Raw genomic sequence first — 23385 nt, forward strand, 5'->3', positions numbered from 1 at the left:
TGGTGCCCCTGTTAAAAAGTTGGTGTCTTCATGCAGATAAAGTTATTAGTAAACGTGACAAAGTAATTAACATTCTTTGATTCTTGTTATTTAACTGGTAAGAAGAGGAGGGTAAATGTCCCCTTTCCATTAAAAAACAAGCACTGGATGTAATACTGTATATCTCAATATATCTTAATTAAGATAAGATAATTAAGTCAGTCTGTTTTCTTGTCCCATTCAGGTTCCCCAACCCAGAGGTACAACTATCTTTGCTTAAACAGAACAAAAATCCTTCAAGCTTTTAGGTAAATATATATATATATACATACTGTATGTATGATTTTATCATGAGCGATACATCCCTTTTATTTTGAAATTCTGTTATTATGATGTCATGATGGAATATCTTGATATAATTTTAAGCTCATACCATCTGCCTTTACTGAACAGTTGGTTTCTCCCCCTTAAAAAGTTTGACTTGTTTTTGTTATTTGACCGGCCTCCTCCTGACCATACTGCATTTTCAGTGACCAAAACTCAAATGACCTGGGTGTCCAGTCTGTTCGTGAGGGTGTCGGTCATGTGAAAAAAGGTTCAACCATGTGGGAAATTAGCTTAAAATCATATACAATATTCAATTCAAATGATAATGCAATAATGATTTTCATGATATTTCACAGAATGTCAAAGTGTTTGTCATGATATGGAATAATACACATTTCACAAAAAAACCCCACTTATAATGCAAATTGAAATCGAAAATTAAATAATAACATATGAACAACTGTAATAACAACACTTAATAAAAACACTGAACATACTCATACACATATAATTTTACATTAAATACATTTAAAGGTATATAACCATAAGCAGTATTATTATTATTATTATTATTATTATTACAATAAAAAAATTTGCTCATTGTTCATGACAATAGCTAACAATCATATTTGGTATTATAATCTCGCTACAGGTGAAGGAGGCCATGGGCCAGTTCTCAATATAACTTTATATTAAAATCGAGTTTGAGAACAAAAAAGAGTAAAGCTTCTTCCTGTAGAGGGCAGCACTGCGCTCCTCTGAGTAGAGTGTACTGGCCTGGCAATGCATTAAAAGAAGAAGATTTTGACGCACGCACGCAAACAGGCGACGCATCAAAGGATTTGTCATATGTTTAGGTTATTTTTGCACATGCTGGAGAAGAGGGGAACGAAAAAGTGATTGTCTGACTCAAAGCCGACGCACATATTGTTCATGTTAATATACAGATAGTTTATTATGCGGGGACGACCAGACAAGCAGATAACTAGCTAGCTGGAGGTTTACAGAGTTAGCATGTTTACTAGCTGATAGCGTTAGCCCCGGCAGTGCAGAAACGATGGATGCGTTGAGTGCAGTCGCGGATGAAGTGACTTTGGAGGGACTGGACGGGATAACTATACCTTCTTTGTGGGTTCGGTTAGTGGCGAGACAGCCCACGTTTCCCTTCAAGTTGGACGACTGCTCCAAGGAGTTCATCTGGAAGTCACTAATCCACAACACCGACTTGACTTTTTATGAGCTCCCGGAGGAGAGGGAAGATGTTCTGCCGACCGACAGGTGAGTTTATGCTTGCTGTGTTGTGTTCACCACCTAAAGTCCAGGAGAGTATGTTGGACAAAAAAAAAACCCCAGATGCTAACTAGTTTCAGGTGTCGATTTACAGTCACTGACCGCTTTATTATGAACACCTGTTCAACTGTTCATGGTCAGAGGAGAATAACCAGAGTGGTGTGAAAGGCAGCACTAGTTCAAATAACAAACTATACTGCTAAGAAATACAGTAATCCATGTCTGAGTGCACAAGGGTTAACCCTTGGTATTCAGATGGTCCAAAGCAAGTCCAATACCTCACCGTGCGACTCCTGCTCTTAACCGGTAAACCCTGTGCTGTTTCTCTGCCAAATGGTCCCATAACCATTAGACGGCATCTGCGAGATAAGGGTTTAAAAACAAAAAAAACGTCATCAAAGGCCTCGTCTCCTTCAACGGCACAAAATTGCCCGTTTTGGAGTTTGTACGAGAGCACCATCAGGAGGTCATGACAGTGTGGATACCTGACAGAAAATGGCACTGAATCCACATGTTTCCGAAATGTTAGTCTTTTAAAGGCTGTGGTCTTAAACTTTTGATCAGTTGATGAACAGCCGTTAATGTTTAATGGTTGTTTGCAATACATTGCTTACTCAATTTTTTTTTGTCTCACTCCCATTTCTTCTTTTTGAATTTTGAAGCACTACTTTCTACCTTCTTAAGATGCAACAGTGCAAAATGTAAATTCTTGCAATGTTTCAGCTGGTCTTAACATTTTGATCATGATGTCATGATATACGTCCGGGCGAAGATGCCTTCCGTACCCAGAATGCATTGCGTCATTACGTCACATTGGCGAGCTCTATTGACAAAGTGTTCCGTGCACCTAATGAAGTGGCCAGTGACTGTATTTCAGTGCTTAAGTGTTCACCTATCATCAGTGTAACCAGGTTAAAAATAGTGATTTAATTAGTTTAATTTGTGTGGTATTGCATGTCATAGACTCCACCAGCGATTTTAGATTATACGAACAGTGCACCTGTATGGTGGTGTTGATTATGGAAGTAAATCTGTGCGATCCGAGTTTGAATTCGATAGAGTTTGGATACTAGAGTTTGGATAGCGTTTATATAGTTTGGAGAGTTTAGGGAGAGAGAGAGATTTAGGAGAGTAGGATAGGTGATATAGGATGGAGCCAGCGAGGCTCATCATTGTCCAAGTTACACAAGCATAATCTGTGCCCTTTTCCTAGTTCCACAAGCACTTTCACTGTCTCTGCCTGATTACGCCCATGCCATTTTCAGAAAAACATTGCACAACCTGCCATATTATGATATTACCATTTTGGGAAGATTTACACACAGAGAATACATTAAAAATGTATTAAATACATATGTACAGAAATTATTTGGTCATACATTTTTTGTAATTCATAGTAATTTCTAACAGACACAAAAATGAAATGCATCACACATTATGTGGTTCAGATACAGCTGCCTGTGATTATACACTTGGCCAGTAGGTGGTTTCGTGTGCACATGAAGCTTTGAGAAATTAACCCTTTCTCGAACCAATTAGCTCAAGCGGTTCAATGCCTCATGAGGCTTCATCTCACCATCACTAGTACACTCACCGAAGCGCCATCATTCCTGCTAATAGACATCGCTGACTGACGGCATTTCCGTGTTGGTGTCACATGACCAATGGGGAGCGTAAGTTGATTGGCTTGGTGTTGGATGAATTGAGACAGGGATCGATTGCTTCTCTCTGACCCGGATATTGACTGACATTTTTGCAACTGAATTTTTTGAGACGTTGAATTTTTTTACACCGAATTTATTTCAACATTGAAAAACTCAAAGGCAAAAAAAAATCAGTGCTTGAAATTTGATGGTTTTTAAAATTCAAAGTCTAATTTCGATGCAAAGAAATTCAGTGGTAGAAAGTCAAATTCAAACTCAGATGGCACAGATTTACTTCCATAGTTGATCATAAAATTATATTTATGTTTTATGAGGTTGTCTAGGATAGTGTCATTAGATATGGTATATCCTTGTGTTTCTGGAACCTTATTCTTCCAAAGCCAAGCTAACAAAGTTGGTGCAGACTGCAGTGAAAAGCACCAGTAAAGATCATTACAGTCTTCAGTGTAAACACATGCACAGAGAATCCTCTTCGATCCTTCTATGTTCTGCACCCTCAATATGGGCTGTTGCCATCAGGCAGATGATAAAGAGTTCAACACTGCAAATGTGATCGGTTTAAGAACTCATTTGCATTGAGTTTAAATCGTTTTTTGTTTTTTTTATTATTATTTTATTGTTGTATGTCTGGTGCATTATTTCAATTGGTTTAGCCCTGTTGAGCTCAAGACAAATTTCCCAATGAGTACAACAAAGTATATGTCTATATCTGTTATACATTTTCCTGTCCAAATATCTTAATGCCATAACCCTTTTGCTTCTTGTGTGTGTGTTTGTGTTCTCAGGTTTGCACACGTCGATCCAGACACAGGCATTGAAACAATGGAGGAAAGTTTTGAATTAAAGAAAGACATTTACCCCATCCACATTATTCAAGAAAACAAGAATGGGATACAGGGCTCATGTTGTCACTTTAATGAGAGGACGGAAATCACAAAGCATCTCCGCTCCAAGTCTCTAACACCGTTGATTAATTTGGAGGAGACTCTGCAAAGGTTGGTACACATCGTTGAAAATAGTTGGAGTGACACTTCCCACTACCTTTACTTAAAATTGGTGTCATGGACAACCGACTATGTATGTAATGCAGTGTTTTTTTAAAAATAAACCTGTAGTTTTTAAATATAAACTAAAGCAAGATGACTGAAAACACAAAGCTCTCACAAACATTTTCAGTTAACTCAGGTCTGGTAGTATTATTTGACAGAGCCTGTTTTCAGATGAAGGACACGGCATACAAATTATAATGTTACATTTTTTCTGTTCAAGAAGACCAAACAGAGGCAGAATAATAACAGAAACAACAACAAAAAAACCCTGTTATGTTTAAGCCACTATAACCATGAAAACAAATTTCAGCATGGAAATTTGGATGTATTATTTTTGAAAGACAACACGATCCGTAAGTTGAAACAACAGCTAAGGTCAGCAACTGCAATACAATGACTAAACATTATGAATCATCAAATTCAGAATTGAAACAAATGTAAATGTTATCAACATGTTGAGAAGATCTTCTGTGTATATGTAGTTATATAAAAAAAATACAAAAGTCATAATATTAAGTATATGTATGAAGAACCAAACTGAGCTCTTAATATACAAGTATCTTAAATGCAGCTGTACCTTTTGTTTAACATTTCCCTTTTTTCTCCCTCAGATACGGCCGCAAGCTTGTTGTGGTGGCGTCTCAAAATCTGCGATTCCGTACGCTGATTGGAAACGAGGGCGATCCTGATTTGAAACTTACCGATGATTCTTACTGTTTGTTGGAAAGAGTGGGGCGGGCACGCTGGCAAGGGGCGCTGCAGAGTGAACTGCATGGAAACTCTTTCAAGTAGGAGATTTAACTTGGGCTCATGTTCACCCTGTTACGAGGTAATGTTTCTTTGTTCATTGCATGACACACGGTGTGTTTCAATAGGACCGACGCTCGAAAGTTGCACTACATGAGAAAGTCTCTCGTCAAACATGGACTGGTCAGCATGCAGTCTCATGTCAGACGATTAAAGACGGGACAACAGCAACACTCCATACTTCTGCTCCTTAATCGCTTCCATGTTAACAGGTGTGTTTAATATGCGTATTCTTGTTTGTTGTTTACTTTTTAGGTCAGGTTTATCAACTAATGGTTCCTTTTTTTTAACTGGATAAATTGAAAAGAAATGTAGTGGCTCACACCTATGGTCAATAGTGTCCAGTTTGGAGTCTTCTTCTCACATATGAAACAAATGGTTTTTGCACAACACGTGTATTATTGTCAAAGGATTCTAAAATGCAACCTTTCTGCAAATGTATTGACACGTTCCAAACAATAACCCTTTCTGCTCTTTCAGGAGGAGTAAGTATAACATACTCATGGAGCAAGTGTCCAACCTCCTCCAGCAGGTACCTGGTCAGTGTGCATCATTGAACTCAGTCAAACAACAGCTTGTGAGTATCTCTCTGAGTGTTTGTTGGACTTTTAGTCTTTGTTTCTCTGATGGTATGTTGTAATAATTTTATGTTTACTTGCAGAATGTGAATGAAGGCACGAGTAAGCGTGTATTTCAGTACATGCGAACTGCAAAGTTGGTTGAGTTTTGCCAGTTACCTGTGGAGGAATTTGATCCTACCGCCAAGCGCTTCCTCAGCAAAAATGGTAATGTCACCAAAGCACCATGACGTAAATATAAAAGTGACCTAACCAATTAAAGTAAAGAATGCATAAGGCATTGTTTTTGTGACAGAAATATTATTTTTGTCATTTTGTTTCTTTGTGAGTCATTGAGCCACTTAGTTTCTAACAAAAACCAACTTGTGTTTCTCAGGGAATAAATTGCTTGTGCGCGTTGTTAGACTGTTGAAGCCATACTCAAAGAAAGGTGTCCCTGATGATGATGACGATGATGACGAGGAAGAGGAAGACTACAGTGGAAGAAGGAATAAAGCTTTTCCTCCTGAGGGGCGAATCATGGAGAAGGATATTCTGTCACAGGCTTATCACATTGGTACAGTTCATCAATCCCATTTCTCATACTAATACATAATAATGTTTTATTAATGTAATACTAATTACATATTTGAACATTACCACATTTTAGATAGTCATCACTGTTGTCTTGCTGTCTTTATTGTATTTATTTATTAGGGATGTTGTGTCCTAACATGCTCCTATGAATTCTTTAAGATGGTTTACGTCATATACAGTTTATATACAATATGTCTAATATAATGTATGAACTAAATATTAAAAACAGGTCATCAAAGTTTGAATGGCTTTGTAACATTTATCGAGAACAAAAATTGGTCATTTACATAAATAACGGTCAATGCACAATTTGTAATAAAAATGGCAAATATTGGCCAACTTATCAGTTTACTTCTACTCATATTGCTGTATTTGAACACTCAAATTTGAATTTGTTAACCTTAAATCCACCAGCTACACTGTAAATTTCGAAATTGTCATTAATAGTATCAAAATTTTAACCTCTGTCATTATGTTTTTATGCAGTATCATCCTGTGGCACAAAGGGAACCCCCCAGTCTGAGATCGCATACAGACTGAATGTTGGTAAACTGGAATCACGTATGCTCTGCCGAAGACTTGAGAGGGAAGGTTTAATTAAGGTAACCAAGTATTGTCACATACAACATTTAATTTCCCATCAAGGATATTTTATTTTTCCTACACAAATTTACTTTTTATTCTTCAGCATTAATGATACAATACCAATGTTATTACAAACAAAACTATTGATATTAAAAAATACTAACTTTATGTTTTACAGTCTGAAAAAGTGTAATAGTTCAATGAACAGAAAACAGAAATATGTAGACTGTAGCTGCTGTTCACTCATTTCAAATGTTGTGATGATTATATCATATCATATGTGTGCACACACGCTACCCTGCAGGGATTCATGGTGGATGTGGGTCGGCAGAGGACTATAAACTATATCACCCATAAGTATGCATCTGATTTATTGCAATAGATTTTCAAGTTCTTACCGTATCGAATATAAATCACAATATTACTGTGCTCCATTCTTTCAACAGGTGCGTTGGTGCAAGCAATCAGCTCCAGCTTTTTGCAAAAGAACAGGAACGCAAGGAACTCCTGTATTCCTCTGCCCCACAGACATCAGATAAAGCACAAGTTGCCCCTAAAATACCACCACGAGCAAAGTCAACAGAGAAAGGAAAAAACAAATGTCCTGCAGTGCAGAAAATTGAGAATGCAGGTGAAGGAGACAAAGATTCTGAAGAGGCTGGGCTGTCCCTTGACATTGGAGCAGTGGAGGTGGGAGATGAAGAGTTGAATCAAGGCAAAGATAAAGCAGGAAGAAAATCGGGAGCCACAAGGAAGTCAACAGTGAAAACGGTTGTGACAGTGAAGGAGGCACAACCTGACACACCAGAAATACAACTGCCACCAGATGAAAGTGAGTTTTCATCAAAGCATTGCTCTTTTCAGAACACATGATGTTTAAAAGGGACACAGTCTACAGTCTTAAAAATGACCAGTGAAAAAGATGTTTAAATTGGAAGTTACAGCTCTTTATGCTGTCTGACCCTTTTTTTTCTTTTCTTTTCTTTTTTAATTACTGTTATCGTGCAGGTGAATCCCCAGCATGCAGCCAATCCAAGACCAGTATGACACCTGATGCTCCCAGAGCTGGTAATTCCCAGACATAGTTAAAAATATATATATTTCATCAATGTGCACTCAGAGCTGCTGAAATAAATTAATCCTAGACCTGACCTATTATTTTGGCCACTTGGAGGCAGCAGTAAACACAAAGTTATCTGTCACATTGCCGATAGGTGAACCAGTTGTCAATTTAACCATTGATCAGATACTAAGCAACATTTATCTTTTAATCCATTTTATACATGTTTCTCTTAATGTGATAGATGTAAGTAATGTTAGCTTGTTATTGCTTTGAAGCTGTTATCCGTGGGCTCATAAGCACAGACTACCTGTTTTATTATCATTATCAAAACATTAATTATAACATTGTTAATAAGTATGTTAATCGGCTCAAAAAGGAGACAGCAAAGGTACAACCAGGAAATGTAGCTTTTCTGTCAGGGGATGCATAACCAAAAACAATTTTCCTGAGTCATATTTGACATTTTATGACTCACCGTTCAAGCATTGTTTGATACTTTGATTCATTTTCACGAGATTATACAGTATTAATAAGGCTTTCTGCTTAATCATTGTCTTTTCTGTCAGATCAAGCTGGAACAGCAGAAGATCAATCTAAGTTGACCACTGCAAGCTCTGCATCTCAGACTGTTACAGCAGCTGAAATACCTCCTGTAATTCATGTTGTGGTTGTTGAAGATGGTGAAGAGGATTGTCAGCAGAAGGTCAGTTTAATGGGTTGGTTTAGCTGGGGGGTTTTTTTCCACTCCAGAACAGGGTCCTGTTCTTCAACTGTGCCCTGACTATATCAGGCTAACAAGCACATTAAGTACAGTTTTGATGATTGATTTTTCTGGATATCCTGTTCCCTTCAAAGAACTTTTTAGCATTAAAATTCAACTCATAACAGCTTGAACTTGCAGGTTTTTTAAATGGGACCCAGGTTGAAGCTAATCTGGGAGGAGTATATGAAAATAATGATTTAATCCACCTCCTCCAGGCAACACGTCGATCAAAATCCAAAAATCCTGCGCCAAGGTCTCATGAGACATACCGTCTGTTGAAGAGGAAGAACCTGATCGTTGAGGCTGTCCGCAGCTTAAAAGTCATAGAGGGTCTTTTCCCGTGAGTTTCTGTTCATTTTCATTCATTTGATTCCTGAGCATTGCAGTTTTTTTTTTCAATTTTACATTTGTGGAGAAAAAATTCAATGTTCTGTCATTTTCCCAGACTACAGAAGATGATCAATGAGGAGGAAAAGCAGGATGGAATCAGCTCAAAGTGTTGCAAGAAAACAATTTTACGTCTTGTTCACAGTCTGTCTAGAGAAGGCTTGCTTAAGATTTTCAAGACCACTGTCATACAGGATGGGATTACTAAAAAGGTATGAGCTCACATAACATTTCCCCCCCATATTTTTTTTGCACTGACGTCTTGTTGGAAAATGAAACATCACCGTCTTCTGCCACCCACCTCCTTCCTACGTCTCATATTACTCTGCATGTAGGTTGAGATGATTGTCCATCCATCTATTCAGCCCAGTGATGACATCTTGCAACGACTTATTGAGCAGGTCCGCTTCAAGATCTCCAGCTCTTACACAGCAGGACGGTGAGCATTAACTTTGAATGATTTCTTTGTTATCCAGAGCAAAGAAATTAAGAAAATATTCACATTTAAGAAGCTTAATCAATCGGAAATCTTGATTTAATCATGAAAAAAGCTTCACATCGATTATCAAAATAGTTGTTGATTAATTTAGTAATCAGTTTATCGATTAATTGTTTCAACTCTTAAGTGCTATATAAAGAAAAAATATTATTATTATTAGCACCTGTAGTAAAAATACAGAATATAGTTGTGGTTATCTTAGTCTAGTGATGGTTTGTTATGGTCTCTTTCTGTAATTTAGTTATTCAGTGGAAATGTAGTGTATACTGTGGTACAGACTTTAAATCTGTTATTTACAGCAGCAACAGCTTTGTGTCTTGTTTCTGCTGACCTGTCTTTTGTCTTCCATTCCTGTCACTCAGGCTGCAACAAGCTGAAGAAAAGAGCAGACAAGAAAAGAGAGAATACAAGGAGTTGATGGGGCAACCTTTTAAAGCCCAAAAGAGCGAGGCAAACAAGAATAAAAAAGATAGTGACAACTTCAAGCCCACTACAGGTATATTATGCAGGAGTTTACTCTTTTCTCAACAAACAGAATTTGATGGTTTCAGCACAAGAAACTGCAATACCAAATGGATAATAATTAAAATCTGAATATATGGGGCAACATTCAGATTAGTCAATGCAAATAAATCGCTGGATTATTTTATTTATGAAACAATAACAAATGAAAATACAGTCAAATCAAACCTATAACTATGACTGTAATAAAAGCAAAAAAAGGAAATTCTGTAAGATGACCTGACATAATGTTTTAGAACTTTGGTGCATTGACTCGCTGTTAAAAAATAATATGATTAGTTTTTATGTTATTATTATTTCATTTTTTCCCAAAGGGAGGCACTTAAAGTGCTTATATTTCAATAACAACAATCAGAAAATGTAATTGAATGTTACATAATAAATGTGACATTTACACAGTACTGTACATTAACTGTACAATATCTTCAAATTCACTCTCATAACTGGAAAAATCTATGGTCACGTGCAAGATGATCATTTTCTTCTCCATAAATATTTGTCCTCATGATCTGTTCTGTGTCTTCCGTCCCCCCAGTTAAAGGCCAGGGTAAGAGCTTTGGCTTCCAGCCTAAGATGCATCGTCTACGAGTCATTCACACTTTCCTCTGGTACTTGATCTACGGACATCCACAGAGACACGGCTGCACTGTCTCAACCACTGAAACACTGGCAAACCTACACAGCCCTGTAACTACAGCCCCAAACCCAGACGGCCATGAAAATCAGGACCTAAAAGACACACAAGATGGACAAACTCAGACAGATTCCACTGAGTCTAAAATGGACCTGACAGCAGGAGATGAAGAGGAGGACAAGAGTAAGGAAGCAACACCTGGTCACTCTCAGTCTGTCATGAAAGGTGAGACGATCATATTTGGGACTTTTATGCTTTCCATTTTTTATTAAAGGGGCTGTATGTAAGATTCATCTTATTTGAGTGTTTTAATTATTGAGTGACTTTATGTTGATGATTCTGTAATCGTCTGTCTGTCTGTGTGTGGTAGTGTATGCTGATGATGAGTCCTGGAAGAAATTCATTCCTCCTGTGCGTGTACGTAAAGGGTTTAGCTCGGGCTGGGCAATGGTGGGCGACCTACTTCTCTGTCTGCCTTTATCCATCTTCATTCAGGTCATACGGATCAACTATAAGGTGAGCAAACGTAACGCCACACTAAACAATAATCTGTTAATATATTATGACTTGTAAAGTATGTTTAAAAACATTTTCTGAATTTATTTTGTCCACAGGTGGACGGACTGGAGGAATATCTCAATGACCCTGAGAAGCAACATTATCTTGTTAGAGCCCTGCCCGCCAAAATGAGAAGACAGCTGCTTTACAAACGGTGACTTTCTTTCTCTTTCACCCTGCCCTGTATCGCTTCATGTAAATATATCCTGTGTTAACGGGTTCTTGATATTTTAGGAAATACCTGTTCTCATTTCACGAGAACCTGCAGAGGTTGATCTACATGGGTCTGCTGCAGTTTGGTCCTGTGGAAAAGTTCCAGGAGAAAGACCAGGTACACTATGACCACATCAAGTCAAATGTGTAGATGCCAATAATAAGAATTAAGAATGGATCGCTGTCACCTGTCTAAAAATCAATATTCACACACAGTATTGGCATCACAGGCTGTCTTAGTTCAGCATGTGTTTTAAATAAAGCATGAATGACACGTGGAGAAATTGTTTACTCACTCAAAGGAAATCAAATGAGTTCCCTCTCTTGTATGTAATGCTTTTTGATGCGCCATGTCTGCTCTGATCAAGGTGTTTTTGTACCTGAGACGAAACGCCACCATTGTAGACACCACCAACGCCGAGCCTCACTACTGGCTGGTCACAGAGTCACCTGACAAACCATTTGAGAGGCGCAAGTACACCTTCAACACTGCTGAGGATGTGGAAAACTACTGGTTTGACCTGATGTGTGTCTGCCTCAACACACCACTGGGTATCTACACAAGCAGAGTCCGCACAGCACACACAATTGTATGGAAATATTTTTTCTTCAGTATTTTAAGACATGTCTTTCTCTCTTTTGTATTTTTAGGGGTTATCCGGAGCAAGAGAAATGTCACAGAGCATGACACTGCTCCTTCTTTTGTGCATGATCGCAACGTGTTTGTTGGATTGTCATACATGCTAAAGTAAGTCCAGTGTGCCGTTGGCGTCATTGAAATAATCTCTCATTTATTAATCCACTGATTTTTTTTCACAATTAGTTATCCAATGGTATATAATGGATGAATGAAGGAAGATTATATTGTTGTGGATATATTCCAGTTTTATATTGAACTAAAAGAAGCTGAAATTGAAGCTTTTGTATTTGTGTTGAAATTCTACAAACACAGTTCCCCACCAGTATGTTTCCTCAAAATGTTGTGTATATGTTATGTGTCCACATGCAGAGGCAGTTCTGAGGTTTGCGATGAAGGGACGATACCAGGAGATGGTAAAGGAGCAGGAGGTTTGGATTCTGAGTTTTTTGGTCACTTGAAACGAAACTGGTTGTGGACCAATCATCTTCTTGTTGTCAAAGAGGTATTTAAACAAAAGACTAGCCAAACACGTGAGGACTGTCAGGCACATGTTTCAGCTGTTTATTTATGTATTTATTTGTGTTTTATTTTAGAAAACAGCTGCTTTTGAAGAGAAGGAGCACAGCATCAGACTAAAGAGCCTGTTGAGTAAAAATGCTCTCAGGTTTGCTTTTACAGCCGGTGAGTATCTTTGAATATAATATTTTATGTTTCTTTAATGCCTTTTTCATCTCATATGTTGTTGCACATACTTGTCTTGGCTCTGAGAAGCTTATAGAGCCTCATTCTTAACCTTTAACAGTGTCACTTTGCACACAGGCAATAACATAGGTTCTAAATGTCTGTGTGTTAACAGGAGGAACTACTTCACCTCGTTATTTAACACCCAAGCAACCATTGGTGGCAGAAAAAGTTGAGGTCATAAGTAATTTTCATTTACATTGTTTTTTTTTAACACTGCAGCCAAGAACAAGGAGTTCAGGTGTCAACCACATTTTCTGTTCTTTGTAAACAGGTGGGGATAGAGCCTTCTACCAGAAACAAGAAGGTGGTCGGTGGGAAGGGACAGAAGAGGAAGAGGACCAAAAAGGAGGTTGTCAAGGTCCCACGCAAGAAGAAAGGTGCAGAACAGCTGCCACTGAAATTACAAGGTTGTTTCTGATGATTTAAAGATGTGAATCTGACTGTTTTGTGTTTATGTGCATTGTTTGCAATGAAGAGCCCAAGAAACGCACACCAGCCCACGATGAGGTGGACCACCAAGCTTTGAAGATGATGACCCGACATCGAGTCTATTGGTCTGTACAGGAAGACTCACTGATGATGCTGTGCAGTGTGGCCTCACAGCTACTAAACAGCAAGGTACACACTCACAAACATCATCTTGAAACACCCATAATCCCATTTCATATGGACATTGTTGGATTAGCTGTTCTGGATCATAACTTGGAAACAATTTACTGTATTGCTGATTTGTTGCAGTTAAAGAGGCCGTTTGTACCTTACTGTTTTGTGAGAGACCTGCTCCACGCAGAGTTTGAGATATCAGCGGATAAAACATCTGTTGCTGTTGGTCGTCGCACACGTTACATCCTCAAGAATCCTCAGACGCTTCTGAACTTCAGGTAGGTACAGTTTACAGATTTAATTTTATATTATAAAATACCGAGATGGTTTCTCTCATCCAAAGCATGTGTTGCAGGATCTGTCTGGCGGAGGTTTACCAGGACAAAGCTCTCATGAGACAGTTGGAGGAGGAGAAACCTTGTGATCCTAACAACCTTGAGGTGTCTTAATGTGTTGCTGTTGCTCTGTATTTGTTTGATTTCTCTTTTGTTGGCTTTTAACTGATTTATTTCTGTTTGTGTTATAAAGGATTGTGCTAAAGCCTTCTCGGAGTACACAAAGCTCCTCAGACAGAAGTTTAGCTCTGTCATGTGCAGTCATGATATGATTATCCCTGACACAAAACTGGAACTTTTCTCACGGTAAGAAGAAAAGGAAGTTTGATTTGCTGGCTCAAGCCAAGTAGCCGAGTGCAGTGTGTAATATAATGTGTACTTACAGGTTCAAGGTCTCTGCAATAGAGAGTAGAAAGCTGGTGTTGGGCAAAGATTTTCTCAACTGGTAAGGATTAAGTTTTGACTCAAATCCAGTAAACTCATTTATTATGATGGCAGTTAATTGTTTATTTTGTGTGTCCACTGCAGCACTGATGACATTCACACCATTGTGTTACATAACTTGATCCAGAGCACTCTGGCCATGACCAACAGTCAGATGAAGTCATCCAGATCCTTTCAGGTATCTTAAATTTCATTCAAATATATTTTTAAACTTAGCACCCAGTGTAGAGGCCTGAAATCTCTATTATATTGAGTTTCTGATTTTGCATTCCTGCAAAAAACCGTAAGTAAAAAAGTAAATTTATTTGTTCCCTGTTTACGTTCATTTTCTTCAACAAAGCTTTTGTTTTGAAATATTTGCAGAACTAGTGGATATGCAATTTCACATATCCACAGAGGATTACTGATTACAGAGGATTACTATTTCTGAAAATTTAGTTAGTGTTAGTCTTGTGGTTTTTAGACATTTTCATGCAGAAATACTACATTATGTAATATCTTTAAATGGTTCCTTACAGGAGCAGAATATGACGGAATCATGCTTCACAATGACAAAGTATTGTGACTGACCTCCATACAGACATCATGAAATAGAAGTTAATTAAAAAACGGGTGGATGCCAATTTCTGAACGTGTCCATTGTTTCTCCTCTCCTTTTTGCCTTCTGACATGAACTAATACAGAAGACACTCAGATTATTCTTTCTTCCCCTCCAGACCTTTCACATGTACAGTAAATACAACCAGGATCTGTTGTGCCAAGTGTTCATACAGTGCCGAAAGAGAGGTCTAGTCAACCGGCGTCGCATCAATCAGCCATTTGGCCCAAAGAAGAACCGAGGGCTGCCCATCCTTCCCATGTCCTACCAGATGTCTCAGTCCTACTACAGGTACATAAACATCTTGAATGAAGATACTGTGAATGTTCAGATCACTTGTTTTGATAAAGCTTAATTTCTATGGCACTTTATTTCACACTATTTCCCAAACAGGTGTTTTTCTTGGCGTTTTCCACACACGCTGTGCTCCGATTCCTTCCGCTTTTTGAGGACTCTGATTAACAACGGGCAAGGAGACAACAGACCTGTCACTGTGTTTAGCCATGAAACTGAAAGCAGGTCAGACAATGGGGAGGAAGTGTTGGAGAAACAAAAAGGGTCAAACAGTAAAATGAAGCAAAGTGGAGGAGAGGCCAGTGGCACATCGGTGAGTCACCTGGACATAAAACCTAAGGAGGTAAACACAGAGTCAGCAAAGGATGGAGAGAATGACCAGCTGATGGAGGTTGACTTGAACAGTGAGGCGAAAACGGATGAACAGAAAAAACAAAACTTCAAACACGTTACCATCAGCTCTGGTGAAGATCCAGTGAGCACAGAGCAGACACGCGATCATCTCCCCAAAGAAGGACCATCAGAAGTGGACGCAGCTTCAAACACAGCAGCTCCAGTTTCTGAGGATCCTCAAGATGCATCTGACCTGTTGAGACTCTCTCTGGACTCTCCAGGTGGAACCTGTGCGGTGTTTCTCAGCCTAATGACTCTGGGACTGCTGAACGTGCACGTGTCTGTACCGAAACAGATGGTGTTGGTGGACAGCAGCCTGATGGACAGCAACCTGGTGGACAACGATAAGAGGTGAGATGTTACTGATTTTACTTAATATGTAATCATTCTTTATTCATCCCTATATTATACTATATTGTTAAGAATTATACATACATTATAACAACTCTAAATACAGTAACAGGTATAAGTAGTATAGGTCTTGTCCTATTAGAGATGGAACATATTAACTGGTTAATTAACAGAAAAATAATTCACTGTTTGTTTTTTTATTGTCCTTAACGGTGAGTTTTGGATTGATAAATTGTGACTGTGATTATTGTTACCAGCAATCTGTGCAAATTTCAAATTAAAACTTATCTGGGGTAAATTTTCCAGTGTGGCATTGGAAGATGATGACGATGATGAAGAGGATGGTGAGGAGTGTGAGGGAGGAAAGAAGCTGAAAGTAAAGGCACATCAAGCCTCACACACCAAGTACTTGATGATGCAAGGTTTCTGCCGTCCTGGAATAGGTAGAGTCAAGTTTGCACTTACTTTGTCTTTAGGTAGATGAATGTTCTCCCTTAGAAAAATGAAGTTGTGTCTTTTCTGCTGAGTGCATTGCAGAGAGTGATAGTTTGGTTTTCAGTCATTTTGAATGGATTTAAAGCTGCAGTACATAACTATTGGTAACTGAGCTGACTGAGGGAGTATTTGTGTGTATTTTTGAACATTAGAATTCACTTCTGAAACTTCTAGTGGCTCCTTCTGTTTGTAGATGCATGCAGCCGTCTCGCTTTACTAGTGCTATGTCGCTGTTGCCTCCTTTTGTCTTTTCCTGTGTGCAGTACAGGAATGTTGTCCGGCAACTCAGGATTAAAACTACACAGAAAAGTTTATATTTAAAAGTTTCACATTACATTTTCCATACAATGAAATGGTTTTTTTTTGTTTTTCATGTCAAGTACCGTATATTCTGGAATGTGGAAACACTTAATAGTTAAATGTATTATATATTATAAAAAAGCTGTTCCTTAGTAGGTTTAAAGCTTAAAGGCGAAAGGGTCGTTACGCAGATTTTTAAATATTGAACTTAATGGTAATTTAAAAAAATAAATAAACAAATCAATAAAATTTGAGAATTTGCTGTTGCTGTGTTCTCAGAGGATTGATTGATGAACAAAATTACAAGAAACATTTTTTACCTTCAGACAAAGAATACATTGTCTTGATTGTTCGCATTGTTTTTGTTTTGTTTCCAGTCAGAATACGTAACCTCAACACCAGTGATAACATTGTTTTGGAGTCATGTATTATCAAAATGCAGCTGCGCAACACTCCTTCTCACCACATGTTCACTATGGAGAGTAAGTATCAATGCAATTCATATATGTATACTAAGATTTTTGATCTGCATAAAGTAAATCTTTGTTTTCTCGTTTCTACATTATAGACTCTCCACCACTGGACTTGAATAAATGTGGTCCCTCCCTGCTGCCCTCCTTCCTCACCAGCTCCATCTGTGTCTCCTCCTCTTCACACAGCATAGAGGAGTGTAACAGCCGTTTGATTGAGCAAAGAGGATACACTCCTCAGGACATTGAAGCATGTGCTCAGATCAGGAGGAGCTTAGATGAAGCTGGTGAGAATGGCTTGTACACGCGTGACCTCTACCAGACTTATGCTCACCTGGTTGAGCCTCAGTCTGGACGCACCAGGAGCCTGCAGATGTACATGAAGGTAAACACAATCGGATGTTTAACGTGGCTTCAGTAAAGAAACCAGTTGGATTAAAAATAAAATTAAATCATGATGTACATGAATCACATGAACTTGTACCATCACAAACTAATGACCCTTTGCTTGATTTATCAGGCCCTTTAACTCTTTAAACTCTAAACTCTGCTACTTGTTGTACTTAAAGTGCTTGTAATGTGATGAACATTGTTTGGTTCTTAAAGTGTCAGAAAATGTTGATTGCTATTTTCAAAACCTTGAAATGAGGATGTTCTTAAATGTCTTGTTATTCATTTTTAATGATTTCAATTGTCACATTTAAGGAGACAAATCAAACATCTTGTTTTAACTATTAAAAAACAATCAAACAATTATCAAAATAGTTGACGACTAATTTAGTAATCAAAAATAATGGATTAATTGTTGCAGCCCTAGATTGAATATTGATCGTTCAGAGTGTGGTGAGCATTCAGTTTTTTAGTTACTTGCCAAATTTTATATTCTGTTTTTGCCCTTCAGGACTTTCAAGAAGAAGGCCAAGTGTTAAAAGTTGGGGCGATGGGAGTCCATTATGTGCTCATACAGCACGCTGAGCCATGGCTGCTGACTATTAACTCCAAGCAATGGTCCCAGACACGCTCATCAAACAGACTCCCATTTTTCAAGAAGAGACGCAGACAGGGAAACCGACAGGAGACAGAGGAACCACCAGCCAAAAAAGCTGCCACGGAGGAGAAAGAAGAGCAGGACGCAGGAGAGAAGTCAAAAGACACAACAAGAGAGGAAATGAACGACGAAGAAACACAGATGGAAAATGGGCAGGAGAGGACAGATGAAGACGGTGGAGAGAGACAAGGTAGTTTGAAAGAAGATGGAGAAAAGCAGACAAGGCAAGAACATGTTAAGATGGGAGAGGAGGAGGCAGGAGAGGAGAAGGTGGGAGAGGGGGAGAAGGAAGGAGACGCGAAGGCGGGAGAGGAGAAGGCAGGAGACGCGAAGGCGGGAGAGGAGATGGAAGAGGTGGAGGAGGAAGAGAGACAGGAAGAGAAGAGACAATTGAGATCTAGAGAAAACAGGAGAAACAATGAAGGAGTTGAGGATGCTCATTCTCCCCCGACAGGAATATCTGATGTTGAGTAAGTACAGTGATTTTCATCATTTTATTGGAGTTAACTTTCTACTTTTCCTGTGCGTAATCTATTCCTTCTTTCCATTTGCACTGTCAACCACTCAGAGAAAATATGAGTTTCATTAGTCGGCCGTGGCGTATGGTGGACGGGAAGTTGAACCGCCTGGTGTGTAAGGGCATGCTGGAGGCCCTTCTTTACCACATCATGTCCCGACCTGGACTCACACAGCAGTCGCTGGTGGAACATTACAAAGATGTGCTGCAGCCAATGGCGGTTTTGGAACTTGTGCAGGTAAACAGAAATGATCGTATGATGCGTTGCCATTGAGTGGAATGTCACTCCCTTGCGACCAGTGTTTCTTCAACATCCACAGTCTATTCTCGTACAAAGCAAAACAGCTACAAACCGAGCAGGGAAAAAAAAAAGGGCTGCTGGATGTCGTCCATTGTGTCGCATGTTGTTGTCCCACCAGTATGACCTCATCTACTTATCATGCCGACATGGCCGTCAGGCACAGCCCACACCACGCCTACCAAGTAAAGCTACTGATCTCAGGCGAAATGCTAGTCTGACCCAGGGCTTTACCATTCCAAACTGTACCGTACTGTACTAAACCAGACTGTACTATGATGAATATGCATCATTTATGTTGTACTTTGTACCTTTTGTCTCACTATGTAATCACAGAACTTAATTCTGTGACTCTAAATGATGGCAGCATCCGTCTTTACTCACTTTACTCACGAGTGATGAGTAAAAGAAAAAAGGGCTTTTACAAAATGTCCTTTGAATCCTTATGTTTTATGCTCCCTCTCTCCTCTGCAGGCACTGATAGAGATGGGCTGCGTAAACGAAAGAACTTTGGTCAAATGTCCAAAACCTTCACTGTTCTCTCGCTCTGTGCATCAGGCCAGAGCAGAGATGACGGAGAAGAAGATTGAGGCTCCAGACACTGTGTTTTATGAGCCCTCCGTCAGCTGCTGCCTGCAGCTCTGTCGGGTCTTACCCAACGAACGTTTCTGGAACGACTCTCTACCATGAAAGCATTCGTCTGACCTGACTGGACCGGGATTCATATCATGAAGGTAATAAGGCTTTTGAAGGTCAGGCCTCAAGAAGTTGAGTTGAGACATTTTTAGCAAAAATCAAGACTGTTTCTGATGCTTTAATAATGAATAATCAAATGTAATATCATCATTTCTGGTTTTACAGAAGGGAGGTTTCTTTGTGGTTGTTTTTTTTAATACTAAAATCAAATTAATTTTCTTTGTCTTCAGCTTTTTGTATTGTATCTTAAAATAAAAAAAAACTAAAATGCATCAAATGACATTGTTGACTTAAATTTGTGTTGCATGCTCAGTGGGCATGTTTGGAATTAGACTATTGTGACTGCTTGATTACCAAGGAAAACCTTAGTCCACTGCACATAGTTGGTTGTGCTGGATCCTCAGACTTCAGACCAGGACTCAACAGCCACTTCAGGTGATCCGATCACAAATACACAGCTCTAACATGAACGGATGAACCGGGTCCAAACGCAAGCATGAATGTAACCATGAGGCACTGAAACGTACTGAGGCTTAAGCCCCTTTTCCACCTATAGTCCCATAAAATATTAGGATTGTCAAAGTTGCGATTAATACAGCCGAGATCAATGCGATAAAATTATTCAACGCAGTTAACGCAAGTTTGTTTACTTCTGGTGTGAGCTGACCTCTGACATGGAATCCGGAAATTATCCATGCGAAATAGTCACTTGCCTGCAGTCAGTCAGAGAGGAGAGACCAAGAGATAGTCGCTGAAGATGGAGAGAGGTGACGGATTGTTGGGCGAAAGGCTTCATTTTAAGAAGCTGAGCAATGGAACCATCGATAAAACTAAAGTTTTATGACAATGTGACTGCTGCCTAGGTGTCATGGCACAATTTATTGACAATGACTGGAAGTTGCGATCCTTAAACTTTACTGTCAAAAAACCCTACCCTGTGGCTGACTGTGCTTTCATTCTAATTTATTCCTCTAGATTAACAAATTTCGTGAGATGTGAGATTAATTTGTTTTAGTTTTTTTATCTATTGACAGCCCTGGTTTTAATGCATTTAGAAGCATTAATCAACTTTCTGATAATACAAATTTGAGACTCACAAGTAACAAGTGGGCAGCTAATTCAATAATAAAAGGCTAATGTTGATTACGATACGATATACATTTATTGTCCCACAATGGGGAAATTCCCAGTATTTCAGCAGCAAAGAGATAGTCACACAGCAAAAGAAAGTCACACAAATTATAAATTATATATGCATTTGCACAGAAAATGAGGAACAGCAACAATAAGGTGCACGGTGGAGCACAGAATTGTGACAGTGGATGAGAGAATTGAGTATTATAGTGATCACAGTGGTGACTGGGTCTGCTGGGAGCGCTGCTGTCTGTAAAGTCTTACAGCAGCAGGAAGGAAGGACTTTCAATATCTCTCCTCCACACACTTGGGCTGAAGGAGCTGCTCAGTGCTGTGACAGTGACCTGCAGGGGGTGGGAGTCATTCTCCATCAGCGATGTTAGCTTTGCAGTCATCCTCCTCTCTCCCACCACCTGCACTGAGTCCAGGGGGCAGCCCAGCACAGAGCTGGTCTTCCTAATCAGTTTGTCAAGTCTCTTCCTTTCAACAGTGGAGATGCTGCTGCTCCAGTAGACCACTGGATTATTGGATCGGATTATTGGACTGAATTATTCATCTGGCAACAGGCAGCAGCAGGTGCAGCTTGGCCATCACATGTCTGATCCCCGGTCCACCAACATAGGAGCACCTCAGGGGTGCGTGCTGTCTCCATTTCTCTACTCACTGTACACTAATGACTGCACTTCCAACAACAACTCCATCAAGCTGATTCAATTTGCAGACGACACCACCTTGGTCGGCCTTATCAAGGGCAAGGACGAGTCTGCTTTTGGGCAGGAAGTGTCTCATTTGGCTATGTGGTGTGACAAATTATCTGGAACTCAACCCAAAACAGACAGTGGAAATGCTGATACACTTCCACCGTGCCCCCTCCCCTCTACTACCCATAACAATCAATAGCTCTGTCGTCAAGGTTGTGGAGTCATTCAAATTACTAGGCACCACAATAACAGACAACCTGACAATCCTCTGCACCTTATTTTTAAAATAATGATTATAAATTAATCATAACTTTTACTCAACAACAGATCATTTTGCATTTTGTAAAGCCTTAATATATGACCTGTAATCACACACCCACATAATGTCCATATAAGTAGTGTATTATTCCTGCGACAAAGTACAACACACACACATCAAGTACAGGATTAGATGTCATGTTTCAACATCTACTACACAGGATGTTGGCTTCTTCCTGTGTCAGTTATATAATGAAATAATTCAGATGGTTTTCTTATTAGTGGCGTTGTTTTCCTATGATCCCTCACTGCTGGTAAAATCAGCGGATAAGACACCTTCCTCTGGTTCCTGTAAGGCTCAGCCTTTTCTTTTTCACTCGCTCTGAAAACATATGTTTATGAATTACTCTACCTGCTCCTTAATGGACTCCTGTGTTTACTTGTCTTGTTAAAACCTGAAATAGGAAAGGAACGTAAAACAGACTGAGGATAATATGATCCCGTATGAGCACAGGTAAATAATTCTATAAGAATAAGAATAACTGAGAGTAGAGTGGTGGGGACTTTGCCCACCCATTACAGGAGCAGAGGGATAGAAATCACCAGGAAGCTGAGGAATGTGTGAACACAGTTATGAACTCTGATGTTTCCACATGATTATGAACACCCAACTTCCTCTGCTTCCTCAGCATGAAGGAACAAACCCTTTCAGGTCCACAGATACAGGAGTATACGTGCACAGATGAGTACATTATATTGTGTGGAAACGTGGTAATTGTACACGTCCTGAGCCGCAGTCGACCACTACCAGCCATTTCCTCCACAAAAGAAATGATTTCCTCTAAGTCTGAGTGAGTCTGTGAAAACAGACTCGGTTTCTTTCACAGTCTTTTCAAAGTCCTGATGTGACAAAAAGATCAAGTATTTCTTTATCTGTAAAGCCCCAATCAAAATGTAACTTCACCAACTGTCACACACATTCACCTGAATTATGATCTAACTCCAGAAGAAAGGCACATTTTTGTTCATTTGTTCACTCCTGCGTGGCTTAGATTTGGTTACACTGCCATTTAAAAATGATCATTGTGACAAGGAAATTACAAGTATGCTAAAAAATAATAAATAATACAAACTAGTAAACATATGAATATATTCACATATAGTCATATAATATATGGATTTCCTAAATTAAATTTTTAAATACATTTCTGCTTCTTAAATGTCTACAATTACAACTAACATTACATGTGATGAAGGTAGATGTAGCTGCTGTTATGCAATTAGATCTTTACCTTTCACACTAACTACATCCAACCTCAGCAGCATGATGCACATGTTCTTGTAGATTGTCATATTTGATTCAGTGATTTTTTTAAATTATCATCTTTTGCTGGGTTTTTATGACACACAATGCTTATCATGCATGACCTTTGTGCATCTTACAAAAAACTACCAAAAAAAATATGAAAATAATAAAAACTAAACTAAAACTAAGCATTTACAAAAAATAAAAACCCCACTCTAAAAACCAAATAATACTAAGAAAAAAAACAAAACAAAAAGTCAAAACTA

At 38.9% G+C, this 23385-nt stretch overlaps 1 protein-coding gene across 1 annotated transcript; it reads left to right on the forward strand.

Annotated features, from left to right (window-relative positions):
• The first annotated feature begins 1112 nt into the window (after positions 1–1112).
• Positions 1113–19945, forward strand: LOC122771272 (general transcription factor 3C polypeptide 1). The gene is made up of 40 exons (XM_044028741.1): positions 1113–1584; positions 4046–4255; positions 4921–5097; positions 5185–5328; positions 5597–5693; positions 5778–5901; positions 6071–6250; positions 6757–6872; positions 7160–7212; positions 7302–7687; positions 7864–7923; positions 8485–8621; positions 8897–9021; positions 9127–9280; positions 9404–9507; positions 9930–10063; positions 10625–10948; positions 11094–11239; positions 11338–11435; positions 11516–11612; positions 11863–12046; positions 12146–12242; positions 12504–12636; positions 12728–12815; positions 12991–13052; positions 13150–13255; positions 13354–13496; positions 13617–13759; positions 13837–13921; positions 14010–14122; positions 14202–14261; positions 14345–14438; positions 14977–15149; positions 15252–15896; positions 16203–16339; positions 17069–17173; positions 17260–17546; positions 18063–18679; positions 18778–18964; positions 19499–19945. Exons 1-40 carry the CDS (start codon positions 1364–1366, stop codon positions 19712–19714), a joined length of 6762 nt encoding a protein of 2253 aa, XP_043884676.1. The 5' UTR covers positions 1113–1363; the 3' UTR covers positions 19715–19945.
• Positions 19946–23385: the final 3440 nt, after the last annotated feature.

This window comes from Solea senegalensis, linkage group LG6, assembly GCF_019176455.1.
Source record: "Solea senegalensis isolate Sse05_10M linkage group LG6, IFAPA_SoseM_1, whole genome shotgun sequence".
Taxonomy (NCBI): domain Eukaryota; kingdom Metazoa; phylum Chordata; class Actinopteri; order Pleuronectiformes; family Soleidae; genus Solea; species Solea senegalensis.

Excerpts from the sequence above, each read along its gene's own strand:
- LOC122771272 (XM_044028741.1), top strand. The coding sequence starts at position 1,364 with ATGGATGCGTTGAGTGCAGTCGCGGATGAAGTGACTTTGGAGGGACTG. Across the intron at positions 7,688-7,863 it reads ACAACTGCCACCAGATGAAA|GTGAATCCCCAGCATGCAGC; the intron begins GTGAGTTTTCAT and ends GTTATCGTGCAG. Across the intron at positions 10,949-11,093 it reads CTCTCAGTCTGTCATGAAAG|TGTATGCTGATGATGAGTCC; the intron begins GTGAGACGATCA and ends TGTGTGTGGTAG.